This window comes from Phyllostomus hastatus, unplaced genomic scaffold (assembly GCF_019186645.2).
Source record: "Phyllostomus hastatus isolate PE091 unplaced genomic scaffold, TTU_PhHast_1.1 phas_scaffold_555, whole genome shotgun sequence".
Lineage (NCBI taxonomy): Eukaryota > Metazoa > Chordata > Mammalia > Chiroptera > Phyllostomidae > Phyllostomus > Phyllostomus hastatus.
In genome coordinates, this window is record NW_025334036.1 from 11,490,787 (window position 1) to 11,513,315 (window position 22,529).

General features: G+C 54.8%; 1 protein-coding gene across 7 annotated transcripts in view; it reads left to right on the forward strand.

The window, feature by feature from the left end:
- FAM189A1 (family with sequence similarity 189 member A1) overlaps positions 1–22,529 on the forward strand; it is a 189,937-nt gene that overhangs the window by 155,517 nt on the left and 11,891 nt on the right. For 4 of the 7 annotated variants that reach the window (XR_006784031.1, XM_045824756.1, XM_045824761.1 and 1 more), the window contains exons 4-5: positions 6,195–6,329; positions 14,249–14,356. The exons of 1 other annotated variant lie outside the window; for it this stretch is intronic. Coding sequence is in view for 5 of the 6 variants with exons in the window: in XM_045824756.1 (XP_045680712.1) it covers positions 6,195–6,329; positions 14,249–14,356 (243 nt within the window). In the remaining variant the exon portion in view is untranslated. The remainder of the gene's footprint in view (positions 1–6,194; positions 6,330–14,248; positions 14,357–22,529) is intronic. 2 more of the 7 variants (XM_045824757.1, XM_045824758.1) reach the window with 2 other exon arrangements.

The following is a 22,529-nucleotide window of genomic DNA, read 5'->3' on the forward strand; positions in this document are numbered from 1 at the left end:
AAAGCCCGTTTCGGAGCGGAATTAAAGCAGCGCTGCACCCGTGTGCCCCCATCGGCAACGCGAAGCTCTCCCCCACACGCGTCTGTGTTCCGATGCGCTCAAGTGCCCGGAGAGAGAAATGGGGAGACACGGAACAGTCGTGACTGCCAAGCTACTGTGGCAGAGTCAAATAGAAGGAAAGCAATGTAGAGCCAAACCAAAAACCAGTTTAAAGGTGGAGAGTTCAATTCTAATGAAGTTTTTTAAAATCCACGTTTCCCGGGAAATAAAAATTGGTAAGAAATCCATTACCAATTATCTTCTTATCTCTCAGAGAAAACGTTCTAAACCAACGGGTGTCCTGGCTGGCTTCCTCGTTAAAGGGTCCTTTCCTCTTACATGAGTATCAGCCGGGAATCACGTGTAAGATGGGTAAGATCCCTCAAGGGAGGGATGACCTAAGACAGACATGATCATGGGGCCCCCCAGGGAAGGACTTGGGGCCTATAGAAAATGGGTGATGGACCCTTGCCCCTTGGCTTTGACACAGCCTGAGTCCTCATTCTATCTATAAGAAGTCTCCTAATCTCTTCGCTGCCTTACTTCCCCTGCCTGACTTAAGCCTGAAATAATGCCAGTTGTGGGTGCGGCCCTGTGTTGGGAAGCAGGGGCTCCCCAGGCGATCAGGCCTAAGAAAGAATTTGTAAAATCCTGTGAAACCTGCTTTGTTTAGAATGCTCTGGATTAAATGATAAGGATCCCGGCAGGAAGGGAGTTTGTTCCCCAAAGTTTTATGGCCATTTAACTATCTGACCCTGACTCGGAATAGGCCCTCAGAGTTCTTTGTATATTATCTATCGTTTGATCCTGACTGCCTGATAATGATTAATGAGCTTTACGTATACACCTTATGTTCCTGTGCAACTTGAATCCAATAAAAGCTTCTTCAGGCAAGGGTGGGGCGCTCTCCCCGTGAGAGAGAAGCCACACCATCCTTTTTCCTCCACAGGACTTGGTCATCTGCGCGGGTTTGTCCTGTATCTCAGCCACAACGCCGTGGGCGCTGTGGGCCAGTGTCCGAGTCAGGAGGCCACTGTGGCAGAGGCAGAGGTCATTGCTCCCAGACTTCCTGTGTTAGAGTAAATATCTGGCAGAATGTTAAAGAGGTTGGAACCCTTAAAACTGTTAGTCGGTAATCTCCATGTGCTTGCAATTTTTCTTTTTTTTTTTTTTAAGACTTTTTTGAGATGTAATTCATCCACCATACTACTCACTTGTTCTAAGTGTGCAGTTCAGTCATTTTTAGCACCTTCCCTGATTGGTACAGTCATCACAGTTCATCTTGGAACTTTTCATCCCCAAGGAGGAAACCCCATCACCTGCAGGTGTCGGGTCCCCATCCCCCCACCCCACCCCGTCACCCACAGACCCCCTCCCTGTCTCTGGAGGTCCTCTGTGTTCTGGACTCTGCGTGGGAATGGCGTCGTACACCGTGTGGCCTTTCATGTCTCGTGTCCGTCACTCGGCGTGATGTTTTCAGCGTCGTGGTGGTGTAGACCCATCACTGGTGTTCTGGGGTCTCGAGTGCCCACCCGCATGAGGTTGTCAGACCCCACCTCCTCGGGGCCCACGCGTGTTTCAGGATCCCGCTGGCAGGCACCCTGCGGGACAGAGGGGTCCCTCTGGATGGGCTGGGCCTGGACCGAGCGCGCAGATTCATCTGGTGTCACCGGATGAAGGAGAAGGTCCGTCACAGCGGTAGAACCCTCGATGAATTCGAAAACAGCGGCAAGTTTTTGCAAACCCATTTCACAGTTGAGATAATAAAATAACACTAACACCGAACAGCATTTGCACTGTGTTTACTTCCTTAACTTCGTCTGATGCTCTCACCGTGACCCCGGGAACCTGAAGCCCGGAGAGGTCCTGTGGCTTGTCGTGGGTCACTCTGTAGGTGACAGCCACCCTGTAAGGTACTCTGTCCCCCGTGCCTTGCTTCCTCTGTGTCTCGGCCAGTTAGTGACCCTCAGGGACAGAATGCCTACTGGGTGTCCCTGGGGTTCGCTGCCCAACCCCCTGAGCTCTCCTCCTCCCCGCCCCGCCTCCCTCCCTCCGGGTCCTGCCTCCCGGCCGCCTGCCTGCCTTTGGGAACTCCCCAGAGGTCACCCGTCTGTCTCATTTATGCTGTTGTTAGAGCCTCGGGGGCACCCCCTCTTCCTGTTGTGTCAGCCCTTCTCACTCCTGGACAGGCTGATGGCCATAAATAAGAGGGGCGCCTGGCTGTGAAATGCCCCGACGAGACCCGTGAAAAATGACAGCGGCTTCATTTGCAAAGCTTGGCTGCGTCGTTCCTGGCGCCCCGGACCCTGAGAGCCATCCCCGAAATAAATCTGTCAGCCCTCCCGCACACCGAGACGTCGGGGTCAGAGAACTCATCGGGAGATTTCCAGACTTTTTCTCAGAATTAATGACCAGTTCAGTGAAATACTGAGGGGGAAGATTTATTTGGATGTCTGTTTGCCCGGGTCACTGAAGGGTTATGGGACGTGATCGGCTGTGCTTTCCAGCCGAGTGCAGTCTCTCTCCTCCTTCCCCCCACCCCCCAGGGAGGCGGGCTTGCCACTTACACTGGGTCCTTTCTTCGTCAATTCCAAGGGCCAGGCGTGACCGTCTGAGACAATTCCTTGCGTGTTTTGAGGCGTGGGAGAGCAGACTACATAAGGAGAGCTGGGCTTTGTCCAGCAGATGAGAGGAAGGAAGGGACCCCCTGAAGCCAAGAGCAGCCCTCCCAGGTCCAGAGTCCGGTGATGCGGCCCAGCCCTGGCTGCTCGCCCTGGGCGATGTGAGACATGAACTTGCCCAAGGGGAACTGGGCTCCCGTGTGCTAATTAGTCCCGTGGGAAGAAGGAAAGGAAAACGGCCATTTTGTGCTTTTCTCGTGGCTGCTTTTGACGAGCTGATCAGCCTTGAAGCCAGAAGCATTCTTCTGGGCAGGGAATCCCCATTGTGTGCATTGTGGGTGCCCAGCACGCACTCGGCCCCCGGGGGAAGGCCCGAGAACCAGGGCCTGGGACTCTGCCCCGGGGGGCTGTTCAGTGGAGCCACTGATGGGTGGGGGACACGCGGGGACTTCACCCTCGCTGTGGATCTCAAGGCGAGGGCAGGTAGCTTAGGCCACCTCAGTGTCCCCGGCTGCTGGCTGGTAAGAGCCTTTCTATGGTTTGTAGTCCATTCAATTGTAAACCTGTTTGTTGTTTTTTTGTTTTGGGTTTGTTGTTTTTTTTTTGCATTGCCAGTTTTATTACTTCCTATTTTCATAGAAAATCATCTATTTTTCTTCCCAGGTGTTCAGATTCACTGGCACAAAGTTATTATTTGCATGTTCTTCTCATTTCTCATCCCTTCATGCCTAATGCTGCTAAGCAGACGTTAACTTTTTGTCCGTCTGTAAGAACACGCCCTGAGCTGCAGACCCCCAGCAGGAAGCGTAGAGGCCTCGGTGAGAAAGGCGTGTCTCCTGACAGCTCCAGCCGCGGGCCTGGCTGGCTGGAGACACTGTCCGGGTCCGTCTTTCGTTCTGAGACTTTATCAGTTCTGAGATTTTGGGACAACTCCACATTCCATGTTTACGCAACCATTCTTTTTCATTTTCCTGTATTTTTACTGTTTTTATTTAGAGTCTTAGTCAAATATACTTTAGTCTTACATGTCTGGAGACAATCATAGATGAATACCCTATTTTACCAGCCCCCCTTTTAATGTAAACTCTCTCTCTCCTACTGAATTAAAATACTGTATTTTTCATTTACTAGGTTCCTGCAGATTATTGGTTTGGTTTCTGAAGCTGTCCTATCTCATTGAACTTTTTAGCTATTTTTAAACCATTAACATAATGTGTTTTTTTAATCATGACGTAAGGATATAGTTATTGATTTTAGAGAGACAGGAAGGGACAGAGAGAGAAGCATCGAAGGGTCGCCTCCCATCTGCACCCCAAACGGGGACGGAACCCGCAGCCCAAGCCTGTGTCCTGACCTGGAATCAACCCACATCCCTTGGTTGTCCGGGACCACACTGCAACCGATTAAACCACTGGGCCAAGACCACCCACTTAATGTTTTGATTAAGCACCTTCAAAATAAATTCAACATCGGTTAAGGCATCTAGTCCTCCTAATATTACTCATTTTCAAATTTTCTGAATAGTAGTAACTTATTCTTCCATACCTTCTTTAAAAGACTTTTGTCCAGCTCCACCTACTCTGTTGGCGTTGTGACGGGAATACCGGCCCACAGGTGCGTTCCCCGGGAAGGACTGGCCTTTCTAGGACCGCAGCTTTTCTTGGGGGTGCAGTCAGCATGCCCCCCTGTCCAGGCAGGGTCCTCAGCTGTGAAGAAACCCAACTCGAGGTAGCTTTCCCTTAGAAGGCATGATCCTAGGACCCCACGGAGCTCACGGAGTCTTCAGGATGGCTGAGTGTGGAGGGCCGCACAACCAGGAGAGGCAAGATGGCCCAGGTCCTATCTCAGAACTGCTTTGAGAGAAGCCCCGTCCTCAGCCCTGGGCTGAGGTGCAGCCCAGCCTGCAGCTGACCCTGCTGACCCTGCAGCTGTAGGCACTGCCCCCGGACCCCGGTGCCTGTGCAGGCCCACCTCCCCGTGCTCGGCCTCCAGCCCGTACACTTCTCTTCCTCAGACTGCGGTGCCCACCCCCCACTTACTCTAACACATGTAGAAATCCAGAAAAAAAATCAGAGCGATTTTAGGAAATTAAAAGAGCAAAAATGAGGTATAAAAGGAGTGGAGGGAACCCAAAAAATACTGGAATTACCCCCTGGAGGGCGGGCCCCTTGTAGGACAGGCTTCCCCATCTAGGTGAGTGTTCTAGGAACCCATCTGGATCAGTGCATCAGCTGGCGTTGTTGTGAGAGGCTGCATTCGGCTTGAGTGAATGGTTTTTGAAGACTGAACATGTTTGCTCATTTCATGATGGGTGATGTACGAGTGTGCATGCCCACCCCGCGCTGAGTGCTCAGTAGTTTCTGACCAGAAATGGCCTGACGCTCCTGCCCCACCTTCCCTGTTCACCCGAACTTACCCTGAGTGACTTTTTGTTTCCCCGCTTGAAAAAGTCCTCAAAGCGAAACCATTTGCCGATGTGGAAGAGGTGAAACAAAAAGTACCAAAAGCACTAAAAGACTTAAAATTGATGAGTTCAAAACTTTTGAGCAGTGGGCAAAACTGTCTCAATAGGTGTGTTGTATCAAATGGAGAGTGCTTTGAAGGTGACCGACATTTAAACATGCAAGAACGAGCCTGGCTGGTAGCTCAGTGGATTGAGTGCAGGCCTGCGAACCAAAGGGGAAGGGAAGGAGAAAGGGGAGAGAAACATCAGTGTGTGGTTGCCCCTCGAGTGCCCCTTACTGGGGACCTGGCCCACAACCAGGCATGTGCCCTGACTGGGAATCGAACTGGCAACACTTTGGTTCATAGGCCAGTGCCCGATCCACTGAGCCATACCAGCCAGGGCCTGAATTGCATTTCTTTTCATCTTTCCATGGTTTTAAATTTTTCATGGCACTTTTATTTCTTCATCATTTTCAAATGCCTACAGCTCGTTGACACCGTGAATACCGAGATGTGGTGGCTGCCCTTGGGGGGCCCAGGGGGCACGAGGAAGTGCGGCCAGAGAGAGCAGAAGTCTCCCACAGAGGCGGGGCTCTGAGGAGAGGCAGGCAGCCCCGGAGAGGGAGAGCCGGAGAAAGACTCTGGGATGAACAGGAGTTCATCCCAGATGGGTGGTGCAGCAGGCCGGGAGCTGGCTGACCCCGGGAGCAGAATGTGCCAGGGCACAGAGCCAGGATAACACGTCCCATGGGCCTCTCCGCGTGAGGGATTCTCTGTTCCTGGACCTCGATCTCTTTCTGTGATGCATCTGTAATCTCGTCCAACAGTCCAGCTTAGGTTTCTTCCAATCGACTGATTTTTCTTTTGTATCAATTGCTTTTAAAACAGGAATTTGGAGGCATTCCTCCCGGTGTTTCCCATGGTGTTGTCGACAGCAACGACGACAAAAGTCACTTTGGCTTCACGATGTACGCTGCATCGGGATGCCTTGAGCTGAGGCGCGGGCACCTGTGCGTCCCCTCGCGGCTCGCGGGCACCCGCCGGGGCGGAACGCCGTTGTAACTGTGAGCTCTGTGTTCCTCTGTCCAGATTAAGTTTGACAGCGTGGAGGTGTGCGTCTGCTGCGAGACGCAGCACCAGTCGGCCGGCTGCAGCAACCTGGGGGAGACGCTGAAGCTGAACCCGCTGCGGGAGGACTGCAACGCCGTGCGGCTGACCCTCAAGGTGACGGCACGGGCCCCGCCCCCGTGCATGTCTCCCCCGGGCATTGCAGACGTGGGGGGGGGGAGGGGAATCTGATTCATGCGCGTGTTCCTTTGGGTAAGGGGCGGGAATCTCTGTCCAGGGAGCATTTCTGCAGGGGTGTCGATTTCCCACTCGCAGGGTGTCGTTTTTGCTGGGTCTGGTTTTCCCATTTTTCCCACGTCGCCGTCCCGCCTCCCACGTGTGTGGAGTGGGCCCTGAATGGACGGGAAAGGCTCTGCAGATGTGGGTGAGGTGGAGTCCACGGCCTGTCTCACGTTTTCGCTGCCCCGCCAGCTGGGAGCAGGCGGCTGTGGATTTCGCCTTTTCAAAAAAATCTGGAAATGGAAGTGGTATGGTTTCCCCTGGCAACCTAGTCTTATGGACAGCATTTGATTTTTTGAAATTTTCTTATTTTTCTTGTTGGTTTCTTTGATTTTTCTAATGCAATAGGAAATTGTTTGTATTGTTCCTTTCTTTCTCTTTCTGCGAGTGTTTCTCTTTTTAACTCCCAGAAATCAAAACTGACTGCTTAACAATGCATGTGAACAGTGGACCTAGTTTTTCTCTTTTCCCTGAATGACAGTGCACTCCACTTTTTTAAAGACGATGTGGCTGCAGTCACGTGCCCCGAGCTCTGTCATACGTGTGTAGGGAATGCAGTGTGTGGGGGGACTGGAGCCCCCAGAAAGCCGCCCTGGAGTCTGGGAAGAGAGGAGGACAGGGCTGCTCTGTGTCCTTGGGTGCGTGGGGCAGGTCCTCCGTCGGCGTGACTGGCAAGGGTGACAGCTCGGTCCCGGTGAGCTCGCTGCTCACTCCAGCGTGCTGTGAGACCCACTGGCGAACCGGCAGTGACGCACAGAGGCAGAGAATGTGCCTGAAGTTCTGGGGGACAGTGGGCACCCTGCCTTGTTTCTCAGGGAGGAGCGGCCCAAACTCAGTGGCCCCAGCAGCCCGCCGGAGTCCGGCCCGGCAGGGTCAGAGGGCCCCAGAGAGCAGCATGCAGGGGCCCACTCTCTTCCGTGCGAGCTGGTTTCTGATGTTCCACAGCCTTGGTTTCTGGCCCTCTGCACCCTGGGCCTGCTCACGGCCAGTGCCCAGGGCCCACCCCGCCTTCCCACCCTCCGGGGGTGGGGACATTGGCAGCAGCGCTCACCCCGAGCTCTCATTCTGACAACCCTGGAGTCACGTGCTCAGCGGGACCACCTCTCTCCATGTGTGAAAGCACAACCAGACAACAGGTCGTTGTGCTTAGAGTGCAGCAGCTACCCCTAAAATCATCTGACAACCCCCTCCCTCCCCGGGGACCTCACAGCTCTGCAGACTCACGTGGATGGAGCCACAGGCCACACTCTTATTCCTGGTTTCCCAGCGGTTTCTGTCGTGAAGGGCTGTCCAGGGCTGTCTGGTTTGTCAGAGTAGTTTCCCCTGTGCTCAGATACTCATCTGGCTTTTCCTCCCTTGGTCTCTGGCCCGGGGAAGCCCACCGATCGCTTTTGAAGGGTGAACCAGCCCTGCATTCAAAGACAAACCGCCCTTGGTCATTTTCCCCCAGCGGGGTCGAGTCTGCGGAGGAGCCCGTCACAGACACACTCCCTCTCTGCAGCCGAGGTTTTTACTCCCCCCTCCGTGTCTCCGCCCCGTCACCCGCAGGGGCTTGCACATCGTCCACCTCGGCCCCTAGAGCTGGTGTCTGACCGCGTCTGCCCCAAATGGGCTGGTCCTCGTGTCTGTCCACGGGGGCGTCTGTCCTTCCTTAGAATTGCGGGTAGTTGGTTGCAATATAACCTCAGTTGATGGGTCCGACACCAGTGCCTCTGAGATTTCTACAGATCCAAGTGCCTCACTTGCTAGTTTTCTGATAATTAGGGGTGAGGACGTTCTAATGGAATCATTGCTCTTAAACTTATTTGAGCCTCGCTGTCCCCGCAATAATGAGGGATCTGGCGATGCTTCTCAGTGTTAAAACTCAGGACACACACACACACACACACACGCACAGCTCCTCCGCGGGACAGATCTCCAGGGCAGCCCCTTCCTATAGCGCGTAAATGCTCCCGACGCTTCGCAGAAGAGGGTGCAGGGGGGCGTGACCCTGGGGTTCTGTTCCCGTGCTTGCTCTTTTGGGTCGACTGCCAAAGCATGCTCATCGGCCTCTTCATGGTCTGATTCGAGGCTCCAGCCCTCTGGTGAGAACTACTCCGTGCCTGATTTCCGCCTGAAGTTAGGAATTACCCACACTTTGTGTCTCGTGGACACTGTGCCAGGGAAGGTACCCTTGGGGTTGGTTGGGAGTCTGAGCTCTTTGACGTTAGTTGTGTTTCTGTGAGTGACTGAATGATCTTGGGGGGGCGCCCCCCACCTGTGTTCCTGTTACACCCCCCTCCCGCGCCCTCGCTACCTCGGAAACCTGGAAGGTCGTGCAGGCGCCAGCTGTCCTGGGGGAAAGGGCTACGGGCCGTCTGGGGGCTCATCTCTGCGGCGCCCTCACTGGCCCACCTCCGTCTGCACAGGTGGACACCCCCAGGCCGTCTGGGCAGCCACTGCCCCTGGGGCTCGACAAGAGGGGTGCTGAGCGGCTGGATTGATGACTCATCAGTGGCAGCCCCGCATAATCAAAGCCACATCAGTAAATACCGACAGGGCAGTCACTTGCTGTTTGGACCCAGTTCCTGAAGTCCATCGTGGTCCCTGGCCTGCTACTGTGTGGGTTTACAGGGCCTGCCAGTCAGTTCCTTTGATTCTGACTTTCTTTCAAGCAGGCTCAGGCCAAGTTGCCATTCAGTCCCCACACAAAGGAGGTGCATGAGGGGCGGCTCTGCGAGTGGAGACCCTGCACCGCTCTCTGCCCGCTCGGGGACCATGCTGGTCTGAGACGGGGCACAGTCATGGGAGCCAATGGCGGTTAAGTGAGTGAACGTCCCCATAGCACCACATGAGGGCCCCTTCCCACGCCTGGGTCACCACTGGTCTCTCAGCATCTTAAAGCTGCAGAGTTGCTGGGTTTTGTCTTTCCAAAAAAAATTTCTGCCCTGGCCAAGTGGCTCAGTTGGTCTGGGTGTTGTCCTGTGCACCCAAAGGTTGCAGGTTCGATCCCCGGTTGTGGTGCATACAGGAGGCAACCAATTGATGTTTCTCTCTCTTTCTCCTCCGTCCCTCTAAAAAAAAATCAATAAACATGTCCTTGGGTGAGGATTACCAAACAAATTTTAATGCAAATTATTCCATGTGAAAACAGAGAAAACAATTCATGGCCCACTGTTATTCTCCACCAGTGACTGATTGGGTTGGAGCACTGGAGACCTTTCTTCTTAATTTTTTTAAAGATTTTATTTATATTTGGAGCAAGGGGAAGGGAGGGAGAAAGAGAGGGAGAGAAACATCAATGTGTGGTTACCTCTCACACACCCCCTAGTGTGGGGACCTGGCCCACAACCCAGGCATGTGCCCTGACTGGGAACCGAACCACTGACCTTTCAGTTTGCAGACCAGAGTTCAGTCCACTGAGCCACACCCGCCAGGGCTGCAGACCTTTCATAAGCACCCAGTCACCTCCTCCCGGCGACCCCTCACTCTGCCTTCATGGGCGTGGGGCCCCCGTGCCTCACAGAGCTCCCGCCGCTGTGCCCTGAGTCCTTGGCGTCCCTCCGTCGCTGCCGCCGGCTGCGCAGGGCACTTCTCCTTCCTTAAGGAGCTGCTCGGGCTGTCTCTCTGACCTTCTGGTCACTTTCAGCTCTTGACGTTCGTCCCACTCAAAGCTGTGTCCATGTGCAGTTTCGGTGCTTCCTTCCCGGGGGAGGGGCCTCAGTCCCACTTTTCCTCTTTCCGCCCCTCCATCTGTGGGGAGAGGTCCGGGGCGCTTCTGTCCCCTCCGCCTTGGGTCTGGTCCCTCTGGGGCAAGGGCAGGTGGAGAGAGGGGGGTAGTAGCCTTCTTCTTCTTCTTCTGTCGGGGATGGGGCTGTCCTGCCTGCCCCTGATCCAGGTGATGCTCCAGCTCTTGCGTGGTGTCGGTGTAGCCAGTGCGGTTGATTCCCACGGGGTCAGCTCCATCCTTTATTCCCACTTACCCAGAGCCACAGTGGTCTGGGCCCCAGTCCCCACCCCACTTCTCCGTGGCTTCCCAGGAGTCATGGCATGCTGAGTTCTGCACCAGGCGCAAATAGTTTTCTTGATCTTAAAAAACTGGATGAAACTGGCCCTGGCCAGTCTTGCTCGGTTGGAGAGCCATCCTGTACACCGGAAGGTCATGGGTCCGGTCCCTGGTCGGGGTGCATGCGAGAGGCAGCCAGTTGATGGTTCTCTCTCGCACCGATGTCTCCTCTGTCCTGCTCTGTCTCTCCCTCCCTTCCCTCCTCTCTCTCAAATCAGCCAGCACGTCCTCGGGAGAGGATTAAAAAAAAAAGCAAACAACCTAATGGAACAGTAAGAAAATATGTAGCCTATGAATTACGATTATTTGTATGGGTTATAGCTGAGGCAGTTTACACCCATCAGCTGCAGGCTAAGTGCTGCCGCTCCAGAGGGCAGGCCACCTGACCCGGTGAGGCCTGGTTCTGCACCGCTGTGGAGAGAGTGTTAATCTCCTCGTGGGTCCTTCTCAAAGTTCAGAGTGCCGTTGAACGTTAAAAGTGCACTTGTTGCAGGAGAAGCTGTCCTCTTGTGGTAGCGTTTGGGTGATTTATGGCACCCGAGACTTCAAAGGAAGTCCCAAATGGACTTACATTTGCAGAGATCTTAAGTGGGGCGTTTACGTCTTGAAATGACAGCTCCACAGATTCCTCTGCGATTCATGAACCTTCCCCACAGGACAGCCTCATTCTAGCTCCTTTCATAGGATCAGTAGTCAGGTCAGCTGCAGAGACCTCCGCGGGCAAGAGCGGCTTTCTGCAGAGACAGAGTACATGGCCTGGAATCTGTTCCAGGAAGTACTCATAACTCGAGAAATTTGATTTAAAGAAAAACAAGTCACAGACTGAACACACATGCCGGTCCCACTGCCGACCGGAACGCCTGCTCAGAGTTCTTGAAGAGTCTTGCTCATGCGCTCCTTTGTTTAAAGGCAATGGTGGACTGTTCTCTGTGTGTGGCTGGAAATGAGGAAATTAAACACATCATCTCCTTCTAGTCTGAATTTAAAAGGCAGAAGAGAACAATGAAATATTTCTTTTTGTCCTCACCCAAGGATATGCTTCTTGATTTTGAGACAGAGAGAGAGAAACATCAATGCAAGAGAGAAACATTGATCAGTTGCCTCCCGTACATGCCCCGACCAGAGCTTGAACCCGCAACCTAGGCCTGTACCCTGACCAGGAATTGAACCCACACCCTTTTGGTGTACAGGGCAATGCTCCAACCAACCGAGCCACCCGGCCAGGGCAACAGTGGAATATTTTATAAATTTTCAGACAGATATTTACCCATTACTTGTGTCTAGTGAGATACAGTCTACTAGAGAGAAGAGCATGAAGCTGCGTGTCTGCCCTGCGTGGCTGCTCAAGCTGGAGATGGAAACACACTGGCGGACACAGTGTGGAGTCTGAGCTTGTTTCCTTGCTCTGAAGCTAACGGACTAGCCTGTTCCAGTTGACGGTGGCTTCCCTGGCTGAAGGCACGAGACTCCTGGTTCAGAGACAAAAGACTTTTCCTTACATACGGAAGCAGCAGTAGCCAGAACGTCACGTTGGTCTGAGCCAATTCCCCAGGCCCCTCACATCCCAGGGGAGGGTGCGGAGGGCCCCTCAGGGTGCCTGCGCGTGTGCTGGGCTGCTCCCAGGCGGCGATACCGAGCCTGGGGAGCCTCGGCCCTGCGGTGAGACTGCACGTTGTCTGAGGAGATGGTACCTGCTCCCTCAAGGTTGCTTGTGGTTGCAAACCCAGCCCTGGGAAATGGGCGAGGGGAGGGGCAGACAAGGCACACCCCGGTCCTGGGCACATCCAGCCAGAGTGGCCGGCACGCTTGGGGCCCTGGCAGACTGCCTCTTCCCACGCAGTGTCAGGGCACGGTCCAGGGCCCGAGTCTAACATCACGGGGCCACAAAGCAGGCACGCTGCCCTGACCGGTGTGGCTAGGTGGGTCGGGTGTCGTCCCACAAAGTGACAGGTCTCAGGTTCCATCCCCAGTGAGGGCACAAGCCTGGGTTGTGGGTTCGATCCCTGATTGGGGGGTGTGCGGGAGGGAACCAATTGATGTTTCTCTCACATCTGTGTTTCTCTCTCTCTTTCTCCTTCTCTTCCCCTCTCTATAAAATAAAATAAAATAGATAAAATATTTTTTAAAATATTTTAAATATTTTTAAAAATATTTTTTACAGTCTTTGTGTGACCGTAACTTTTTATTTCTCTAGGATAAACGTCCATGGACACCAAATGCTGGCAAGGATTCGGAAAGCCTGGGTCAGCCACACATTGCTGGCAGGAATGTAAAATGGTTTCCCCACTCTGGAAAACAATTTGGCAGGTTTTTAAAAAATTTTTTTATTGTTGTTCAATAATTCGGCAGTTTCTCATAAAACTAAGCGTGAGCTCCCACAGGAGCCAGCAGTGGTGCCCATGGACGTTTATCCCAGAGAAATAAAAAGTTATGGTCACACAAAGACCTGTAAACAAATGTTCACGGCAGCTTTATGTGTAATAAACCCAAACTGTAAAAAAAAATGTCCAGATGTTGTTCAACTGGTGAATGATTACACTGCGGTGTATTAACGCCGTGGAATACTGCTCAGCAAGAAAAAGGGATGAGCTTTGCAAAAATTTGGAGGAATCTTGAGGGAATTCGCTGAGTGAAGACATCTAATTCTGGAAGGCTACGTGCTCTCTGAGTCTACCTGCCATTCTTGAGATGACACATTCTAAAAATAGAGACAAACGCATGGCGGACAGGGTTGGGGAGAGATTGGGTGGGAACAGAGAGACAGGTAGGGGCATCTAGAAAAGGCAACAGAGTGTGTGTGTGGAGGGTCCTTGTGGTGATGGAAGTATTTCGTCTCTTGACTACACTATTGTCCGTCCTGGCTGTGACCCCTCGTCATGGTTTGTGAGGAGTTTCCATCCAGGGGGTGGTGGGGGCGGTGAGCTGAGGGTGCAGAGGGTCTCCCTGGATTATTCCTTAAAACTGCATGTGGATCTTCTGTCGTCTCAAGATAGAAAGTTCCATTTTAAAAACGTGGCGATGTATTATGAAATACATAATTCATAAGTATTATGAATATAATACTTATATTCATAAGTATTATGAATACTTATCAGATTTTCAGTTATGTTGTGTGATTCATAAAGATTGCCCGCCTCCTTAAATAATGGCCATTTCGAGGTTTTCTTAGTGTCTGCCTAATAATTACCAAAATTGTAAAATACATGATTTAGGGTCTAAGAAGAATTTGATTAGAACTGTAGGAAAAAAATGGTTCTGTGTAAAGGCCAGTTTTTTTGTTTTTGTTTCACTTACTATTCAATAGATTACCGAGTTTTTATAAACGGCTGTAATTTAGGAACCAGATGGAAGAGATGCCTGGGCCCCGCCTCATGGAAAAGGGGTGGAGCATGGGAAAGGAGCGGAGCGTGAGGAAAGGGGCGGAGCATGGGGAAGGGGAGGGGCATGGGGAAAGGGGCAGGGCTTCTGTGCCCCCTCCAGGCACTCCTCTCCCCAGTGTCCCAGGTGCATTATTAACCCCGGAAGCTCTCCCAACCCTGTGCTTGGGCTTCTGCGGAGGTTTCACTACCCAGGCATGGAAAGGCCAGTTTTGAAGACAAAAAAAAAAAAAAAAGGAAATCACAAAACCAAACCTCCATGACGTGGAGGCCATTGGCAGACTGATTCTGGACCCTGACAGAAACGCCAGAGATCTGCCGTCTGGGTCCCCACGGCGAGGCTGACCATCTCCCTCCCGCGTCTTTTCTCCCAGGACCTCCTCTTCAGCGTGTGCGCCCTCAACGTCCTCTCCACCATCGTGTGCGCGTTGGCCACGGCCATGTGCTGCATGCAGATGGTCTCCTCCGACGTCCTGCAGATGGTGAGTGGCCCCTTCCCTCCTGAGCATGCGCAGCTCGGCCGCCCTGAGCCCCTGGTGCTGGGAGACGCTGAGAGGCCCCATCACGCTGCAGAGAACTAGCACGTTTAGTGCCATGATGTATTTATTTGAGGTGTTGTGGGAGCTTCTTGTTGACAGAGCCCTGCCCCTGGGTGTGTGCCCTAATTGTAGGGACAGCTCTGCAGGCCTAGACATCTTCCGGCCTCCGCACCTCCAGGGCAAGGCTCCTTCCTCAGCCGCAGTGCCCCCTGATACAGGAAGGCTCTTCTGAAGAGGAAGGCTTCTCAAGCTAAGAAATTGCTCACCTGTGCTCTTTAGAGACGCTCCTTAACCCTGAGCTCACACCCCAGCAGCAGGCTGCTGGTCAGCCACCCTTTGACCCTCTGGTCAGGGTCTTCCAGGGTGGCAAAGAGGCCGCCCACAGGGCACACTCTTCCCAGTACACGTTTGTAAGCACACGCTCAACAACTGAAGAGGGCCCTTTGTTACTTCAGCAATGACGGGCACAGCCCCCTGTTCAGTGTGTTGCCGCCAAAGCTGGCACAATAAGGAGAATTGATGGAAAGAGAGTGTTCTGTGATGCTAGGGGTAGGGATTCTCTCGATTTCTGCATCTCTGCCTGTCTCTCTGTCTGTGTCTCTGTTTTTCTCTCTCTCTGTCTCTTTCTCCGTCTCTGTCTCTCTGGACTTGCCCTTCAGGACCTCCCCAGCTCCCCCTCCAATGTTTCCTGCATCTCATGAAAGAAAAAGTAAGCTGCTCTTGTAGTCGCCTGTACTGTGTGTCCTTTCTCATCCACCTGGTGGCGCTACATCAGTTCATCGAGATTCGGGGCCGTGGGGGCTGGGCGCGGGCGTCATTACCTTGACGTTGAAACCGCACTGACTCTGCTTGTGCGCAGAGCGCACCGCACGGCCTTCCCTGCCGGTTGGCCTCCCTGCGGGCTCCGTTTTCCCGGAGGCGTCTAGTTGAGCAGCCCCTCAGCAGCAGTGAGCCGGCGGCCTTGCTCCCGAGGCCTCCCACAGGGGCTTTTCTCCAGTGCCTAGCGTGGGGAAAGGTTAACTGCCCCGCGGTCTCGCCACCTCCGTGGGTTTTACTGTCGATCTGTAAATGTCACGTCAGTTTGCCAAACTGACAGAACCAGAGCGTCGGAAGTGCTACAAGTTTGCACTCCCAGGTTTGAAGCTTTAACGTGGAAATTGCCGGCTTAGGAAGGAGAAAGGCTGTCGCAGCTAGAATAGCGGATACAGTTATAACGGGGTCTGGGTCCTTTGGGCCCAGGAGCGTGGGTCTGAAGCCAGCCGCGTCGGGGCAGAGTCCCACCCGTCCTGTGAGGCAGGTGACTCCCAGAACCCGTGTCCTCAGCTATGATGCGGACCTAAGGGAACACCTGGCGAGCACCCCATAAGTGTGACCTAATTTGTTCTTTGACGTGGAGGCAGCGTCAGTTTGTCATTGGGCCACTGCAGTGATGACGGTACACGCCGTGGTCCCTGGTGGTGGTTGGTCGTCAACTGTGAAGCACTGTGTGGGAGCAGAGCGTCGTGTGTCGTCGTAATTACACCAGCGGCTTCAGAGCTGCAGCTTGTTTCATTGCTAAATGGTTGATAAGTTAGCTGTGGCTGATGTGGCTCAGTGGGTTGAGTGCCAGCCTGTGAACCAAAGGGTCTCGGGTTCGATTCCCAGTCAGGGCACATGCCTGGGTTGTGGGCCAGGTCCCCAGTAGGGGGTGTGCGAGAGGCAACCACACATTGATGTCTCTCTCCCTCTCTTTCTCCCTCCCTTCCCCTCTCTAAAAATAAATAATTAAAATCTTTAAAAATAAATAAATATATAATCTTTATAAATTAAATAAATAAATAAATACATAGTTTGCTAAACGCTGGCCTGGAAGTAGAAATCAATGAGATTCCTGCTGGCGAGTCCCTCTCCCTTTTTGTGACCTTGGGCCATGGGACAGGCAGGGCTCTAAGGGCCTGGCTGCACTGCCAACCTGCAGAGCCACAGGGGATACAAGAGAGAACTGGTGACATTGACCGTGGCCGCGAATGGGACCAGGGGCGTGACCTTGAGCACATCACTGCCTATCTGTGCCAGTTTCCTTGGCTCTAAAAAGACCGTTGATGCTGCGCGGTCCTCCCAGGGCCGCTGAGAGGACGCACGAGATAGTAGGTGTGGTGGGGCTTTGCGCAGGCATGGGGGCCACGTGGAGTCGCTGTGTACCACGTGGGTCAGGGGCAGGGCTGGCCTCCCAGGCTGCACCCCAGAAGTGGGACAGCTGACGGCATCACGGTCACACCCTGAGGGTTAGGACCCGGAACTGAGTGGCTCGTGAAGATGCCTGAGAAGCTCTTTTTAATTAAAAACATTTTTTTTTCCTACCCAGCTTTATTGAGATGTACTTGACTTTCATTTCCTTACTTCATTTCATTAGACTCTTTAATTACAGAAGTAATATACAATCAGTGAAACAAGGAAAACACAGCGATACACATAGTTAATGGTCTCCCTTCTCCCATCCCGTTTTTCTAAGGAAACTCTGCCACGACCCCTCCCCTGCGTTCCCTGATTTCTGAGATTTCGTGACTAACACGTATAAATGGTCCTCCTTCCTTCCTCCCCTCCCTCCACCTCTCCCTCCTTCCTCCCCTTTCTTCCTTCCTTTCAGCCAGAACGGGAGCACACCGTGCCTGTTACTCTGTGACATGATTTCACAACCCACGGTGATCACAGACCCCCTCGGGGTCACTGTGTAGAGAGAGGTTTTCACTGCTGCGCCGCACCCTCACGGAGACGTGGCGCGTCACTGGGCCGCCTCTCTCTCTCTCTGTGGACGCTCCGGGTTTCCGGGAGGCAGCCCCTCAGCAGCAGCGAGCGTCAGCCTTGCTCCCTGAGGCCTCACACGGGTCATTTTCTCCAGTGCGTAGTGCGAGCAAAGGTTCCTCCAGGGCGCTGTTCCCTGGCTTTGGCTTCGGGTGCTGGCCATGCCGCTGCCAGTGGCGCTCCGGCAAGGGCCTTGTGAAGGCGGTCGCAGTTCTCCTAACCCAGCCGTGGTGGGCCCACGGGCCAGGTGGCAGGGTTCTGCCCACCCATGCGACCGGCCGCCTCCGCCCTCAACACTGTCCCCTGCTAGAAGCCCCCGTGGCTCACTGTCTCAGCAGTCTGGTCACAAGCCGTCCAGGAGACCAGTCTGTCTGTCCCCACACCAGTTCTTGCCAGTGGTATTCGGATTCTAAGTGCATATTCCGTGTAAACCCAGGAAGGACAAGTCCGGAAAGGTGATTAATTTCTACCGCAACAGAACGGAGCACTCGGGAAAGACTCGGGCAAAGAGCGTCACCGAGTCTGTCACTGTCAGTCGAGATCGGGGGCGAGGCAAGTGCAAGGGGTTGGGGTGAAAACTTGAGAACATTCTAGGGATTTTCTGCACACATCGCCGTGAGTACCGTCAAGTTTCAGCTCCGCTCTCCACCCACAGAGATGGGAAGTCAGGGAACGAATTCCCGGCACGGCGCATGCATGAGAGGCCACAGGAGCTCCCCCCTACAGACGCGACGCGGTGCCTCACAGCGCAGGGCTGACCCTCCAGGGAAGGACCCGAGTTCCCCTCCCCTTTCTGCGGGTCAGCACCTTGGGGTGAACCCTTTTTGCAGGCTGAACCTTCGCCCGCCGAACCTTCACCGCCATCGGGCACCAGCTTGTGAAGTTCATGTTCAGTATCGTCATTTGTGTTCTTGCTTCTCGTTGTGCGCTTTGTGAACTAGAACTCTTTCTGAAAAGGCAGGTGGGACTCTGTGCCTTTCACAGACGAGGTCACGCCCACAGAGCTAGTTAGGGGTCAGGGAGGGATGTTACCCTGCCCCCACCCCCAGCAGCGGCTTCAGTGTCAGTCAAGTTCACCCGTATCTTCACCTCCCAAGGTCACCCCAGTGCCGGTCCAGCCCCGATGGAGGCCGCGTCTTCCTTCCGTGCGGTCGGGTTCAACAGAAGGGTCTCTGGGCGGTGGGTGCTGCTCACCTATCAGACAGGGGCCGCTGGGGGCTGATGAGCCCAGAAAACTAATCACAGCAGACGGTCATCACAGTGATGTGTCCACAGCACGGACATCTTCCTTTGGCTCTAAATATGCACATGAGCCTGTGTCCACCCGTCTCGTCAAGAGGCCTCGTGTTCTCTTTGATTGCTGGCCACTTGGTGCACCGGGCTGCATTTCTTGCACAAACTTCAGAGAAACCGCACCAGGTCCCGTTCCCTCCGACTGCAGTGAGACTCACTGCTCTCCCCTCGGTTGTCTGGGGAGCTCCTCCGTGACGACCGCCGTGCAGCAGTTTCTGCTGAGCTGCCCTCTATTAAAGGGTCTTTCCGGAACACACCACTTGGCTCTTACAGATCAAGCAGGTTGTCCTGTCTGCACTCCTAGATGGTTATGAATTCCAGTGGTAACTCTCACTGGCTTGGAGACTCAGCCCTGGGTGGTGCGGCGCTGGCCCGGGGGTGGCGGCAGGACCAGGAAGCAGCAGGGCCCCTGGCGGGCTCATCGGTGGGTGGGCAACGAGAGGTTAAGAAACCTCCTGTGGTCATAGTCCCGCCAGCTCCCTCTGAGGCTCGGGGACTACAGGAAGGGGTTTCCCCCTGCATTTATTACAGAAAATCTCAAAGGCGCGAACGTGGGGAGAATTCCCACTCTGTTCCCCAGTGAACCAGAGAGGCAGCCAGGGGCCTGGAGCGGCGCGGAAGAGGAGGCCAGGGCCGGACCTGGAGCTGGCAGAGAGCGGGCTGCCCGGAAATTCCAGCCCGTTGTCTCTCTGTCCTGCCTGCCTTCCCTCATCGGCTCCATGCCCCTGGGGCAGGAGCTGGAGGTAGGGGAGGGAGAGAGACAACACTGCATGGTCCTTTGTGTCTCACCACATTGTCGTCTGAGTGCCTGACTGCTAAGTGCTGTTTCTCAGTGTGACCCCATCAGGCTGGGGTGGGGTCAGGGGTCAGTAATGCGCTCACGGTCCTGCAGGCCCTCAGTGGTCAGGCAGGGCCTTGAGACCGGGCCCGAGGGCCGCTGACCTCTGCACACTGCCCCTCGGACCCCAGACTCTGCACTGTCCCGATGGGACGACATTGTACAGATGCTGTTAACTGGGCCTCGGGGAGCTGCTGCAGCCAGATGGCCCCAGGTCCCATCAGAGCCCCAGCCTGGTCCTGGATGCACGTGGAGAGCAGTGGACACTTAAGCTGGGGTTTCCTCCTTTCCGGGGCAGGGGCATGAGAAGGGGCTTCTCCCAGCAGGGTCTTGAATTCACGCTCCCCTTTAGCAGATGACAAGGACAGGCCAGGGACGATGCTCCATTGGCCAGGCAGAGGCGTCCCTGGTCACCGCAGGGGTCACACGAGGCTCTGACAGATGGCCCAGGGCAGGCAGAGCCAGCTGGGCAAGAAGCCACGATTCAGAGGCTTATATTTTAGCCATCACGCCCAAGTGCAGCCTCGGGCCCCAGCCCGGTGGTGGGCGCATGGGCGTGAGGCTGGGGAGTGTGTGGCGTGACCACTGAGGGCCTGCAGGACCGTGAGCGCATTACTGACCCCTGACCCCACCCCAGCCTGATGGGGTCACACTGAGAAACAGCACTTAGCAGTCAGGCACTCAGACGACAATGTGGTGAGACACAAAGGACCATGCAGTGTTGTCTCTCTCCCTCCCCTACCTCCAGCTCCTGCCCCAGGGGCATGGAGCCGGTGAGGGAAGGCAGGCAGGACAGAGAGACAACGGGCTGGAATTTCCGGGCAGCCCGCTCTCTGCCAGAACACGCCTCCCAAAGGGTGTTCTGTGTGGAGCCGGGACGGGGGTGGGGGGGGGGCAGTTTGTGGGGATCTGGGAGGAGGAACAAGGTGTGTTTGGCACTTGGGGATGATGCTTCAAAGAGCAGAGGAGACGTTTCTCAGCACAGTCTGGTCAGCGGGAACTGGGGACCGATGGGGTTCCGGGAGCAGAGGTCTCGTGGAAGGTTTTTCAGTGAGGGACTGCTCTAAAAATAGCTCTGCTGGAGTCTCTGAGTACAGGGTCTCTGGGGACAGGAGGCTGAAATCGAGAGGCAAAGACCCAGGCGGGGAGGCACGGCAGGGGCTCTGGCGGGGAGGGGGCGTTCCGCTGGGGAGCTGGTGCTCATTGGGCACCTGCTGTGCCTGCAAGAGCAGGCTGGGCCTTGGGAACACGGAGTGGGTACGACACAGACAGACCCCAGCCATCGGGTTGAGGCCCCTGGGACTTCAGCACAGTTACTGTGGGGAGCTGGTTACCCGGGTTCAGGCCTGAGGTCACGTAGCGCTGAGCAACTGGGGAAGCAGCTGCCACCCATCCTTTGGGGTTGGGAGGACAGAAAGGGAAAAGTCGGGGAGGAACTCCCTGCCCCCCACTGCCTTCCAGACTCCCTCTAGCGCCCCCTGCTGGCAGAACCTAATAGGAAGCTAGCTGCAAGGGAGTCGGGAAATGCGGTGTGCAGACCTCCAGGCCCAGGGTCTCTGAGTACAGTGCAGAGCTGGTGATCTGGGGCTTCCAGACAGAGTCTGCCTCGCCAAACAGACACTGATGGGGGGAGGGGGGGAGGTGTGGCTTGCAGGTTCCCACCGCATGGGCTGAGGAGCCAGGGTAAAAGGCTCAGTCCAGAATGAACTGGGCCTGAGATGCCTCCACAAAGGTGGGGCCAACACACCATCGGGAAGGTGACCTGCCGTGTAGAGCAGAAGCAGGGCCTGTCGCTTAACCTCTAAAAGCCCCCATTGGGCAGCGGCATTGGCTGGTTTCAACCCGCTAATGGGACCATCGGCACTTCTCCCGCTCGGGTGACAACGCTCGTTCCCCTCGTTTCTGGGGGAACTGCACCTTTCACGGGATGGCCTTTCCGCTTCTGCGTGTCACGCTGGAGCACTCAGAGCATGCCAGTGACTCTTCCCGTTTCTGGTAGCCCAGTGCAGGCTAGTTCCCGATTGGACCTTCAAGGCATCTGGCCTCGTGCTGGCTGCTCTGCTTTGTGTGAGGAGCGCGAGGGTGACCTGCTTTCCAGGCGGAGGACGGCAGCGCTACATTCCCGGTGCCCTCAGCACGTGGCTGTGTCAGAGGATTAAACAAACAGAGCTGTGGGTCGGAGTAGCAGCAGAGGCCCAGACGTGCTCTGGGTGTGCAGAAGACCCGCAGGAGCCATTTCAGCCTGACATGCCCCTCGTTGAGACACAGGCCACCACCCTTTCTCCACACCCTAGCAGTTGATCGTATTCAGAACCGAGACCTCAACCCCACTCGTGCATAAATAAGCATTCGACCCTCCAACCTCTGTGGATGCCAGGCCGCCCCACCCAGAGGGCCCTTCCCACCACCCAGCTTTAACAGTGTGGCTCCCCCCAGCTCCGGAACCCTTGCTGGCTCCCCAGGGCCCCCAGAATTAGGGATGCACCTCTGGAGCCTGATGCAGACGTGTTTTTCTTCAACACGTCTCTCCCCAGCTCCCCAGTCCTCCTCGCGCCCAGAGCACAGGCCCGCCAGCCATCCTCCTGAAGTCCCACTGATCTTTACTCCCATTCAAATGGCACCTTCCTCGTGAACCTGGCTGGGCCCCTGCATCCCGTGCATGGCACTGGCAGAGTTCAGCGTGTCCACATGGGACTGCACTTGTTCCACTCAATGCTGTTGACCCGGAGGCCTTGCCTCGCTCCTGGGCAGCGGGAGGTCCTCCGTGGCCCGGGGCCTCCTTGCACCTGTAATCACTCACAGTGACCTAGAGATTGGACCTGGAGGGACGTCTCAGGCACCAGCTAACCTCTGGGGACCCGTGACCAAAGGGTGCAGAGAGAAACAGTTATCGATCCTTGCGTTCGAGGGGCAGATACAGAAAACCGGACAGAGACAGCGTTCCTTCAGTTTGATTTTGACCTCAGTTTGCTCCTCAAGCAGCAGCGTCTCTGTTTTAAGGTTGCCCCTTGCGGAACATTCCGGAGCACACGAAGGGTCCTTTTCCCTCCAAGCAGAACTTTACAAAGTGTGCAGGTGCCCTGGAAATGCAGAGTATTATGGGCACCATGTGCCGAAAGGGACGAGTGATGAAGTATTTGGGAATCGTGCTGTTGCTGGGGTAGCCCCTGGGCGGGGTTTTTGGCGCAGGTCTGCTCAGGGCCT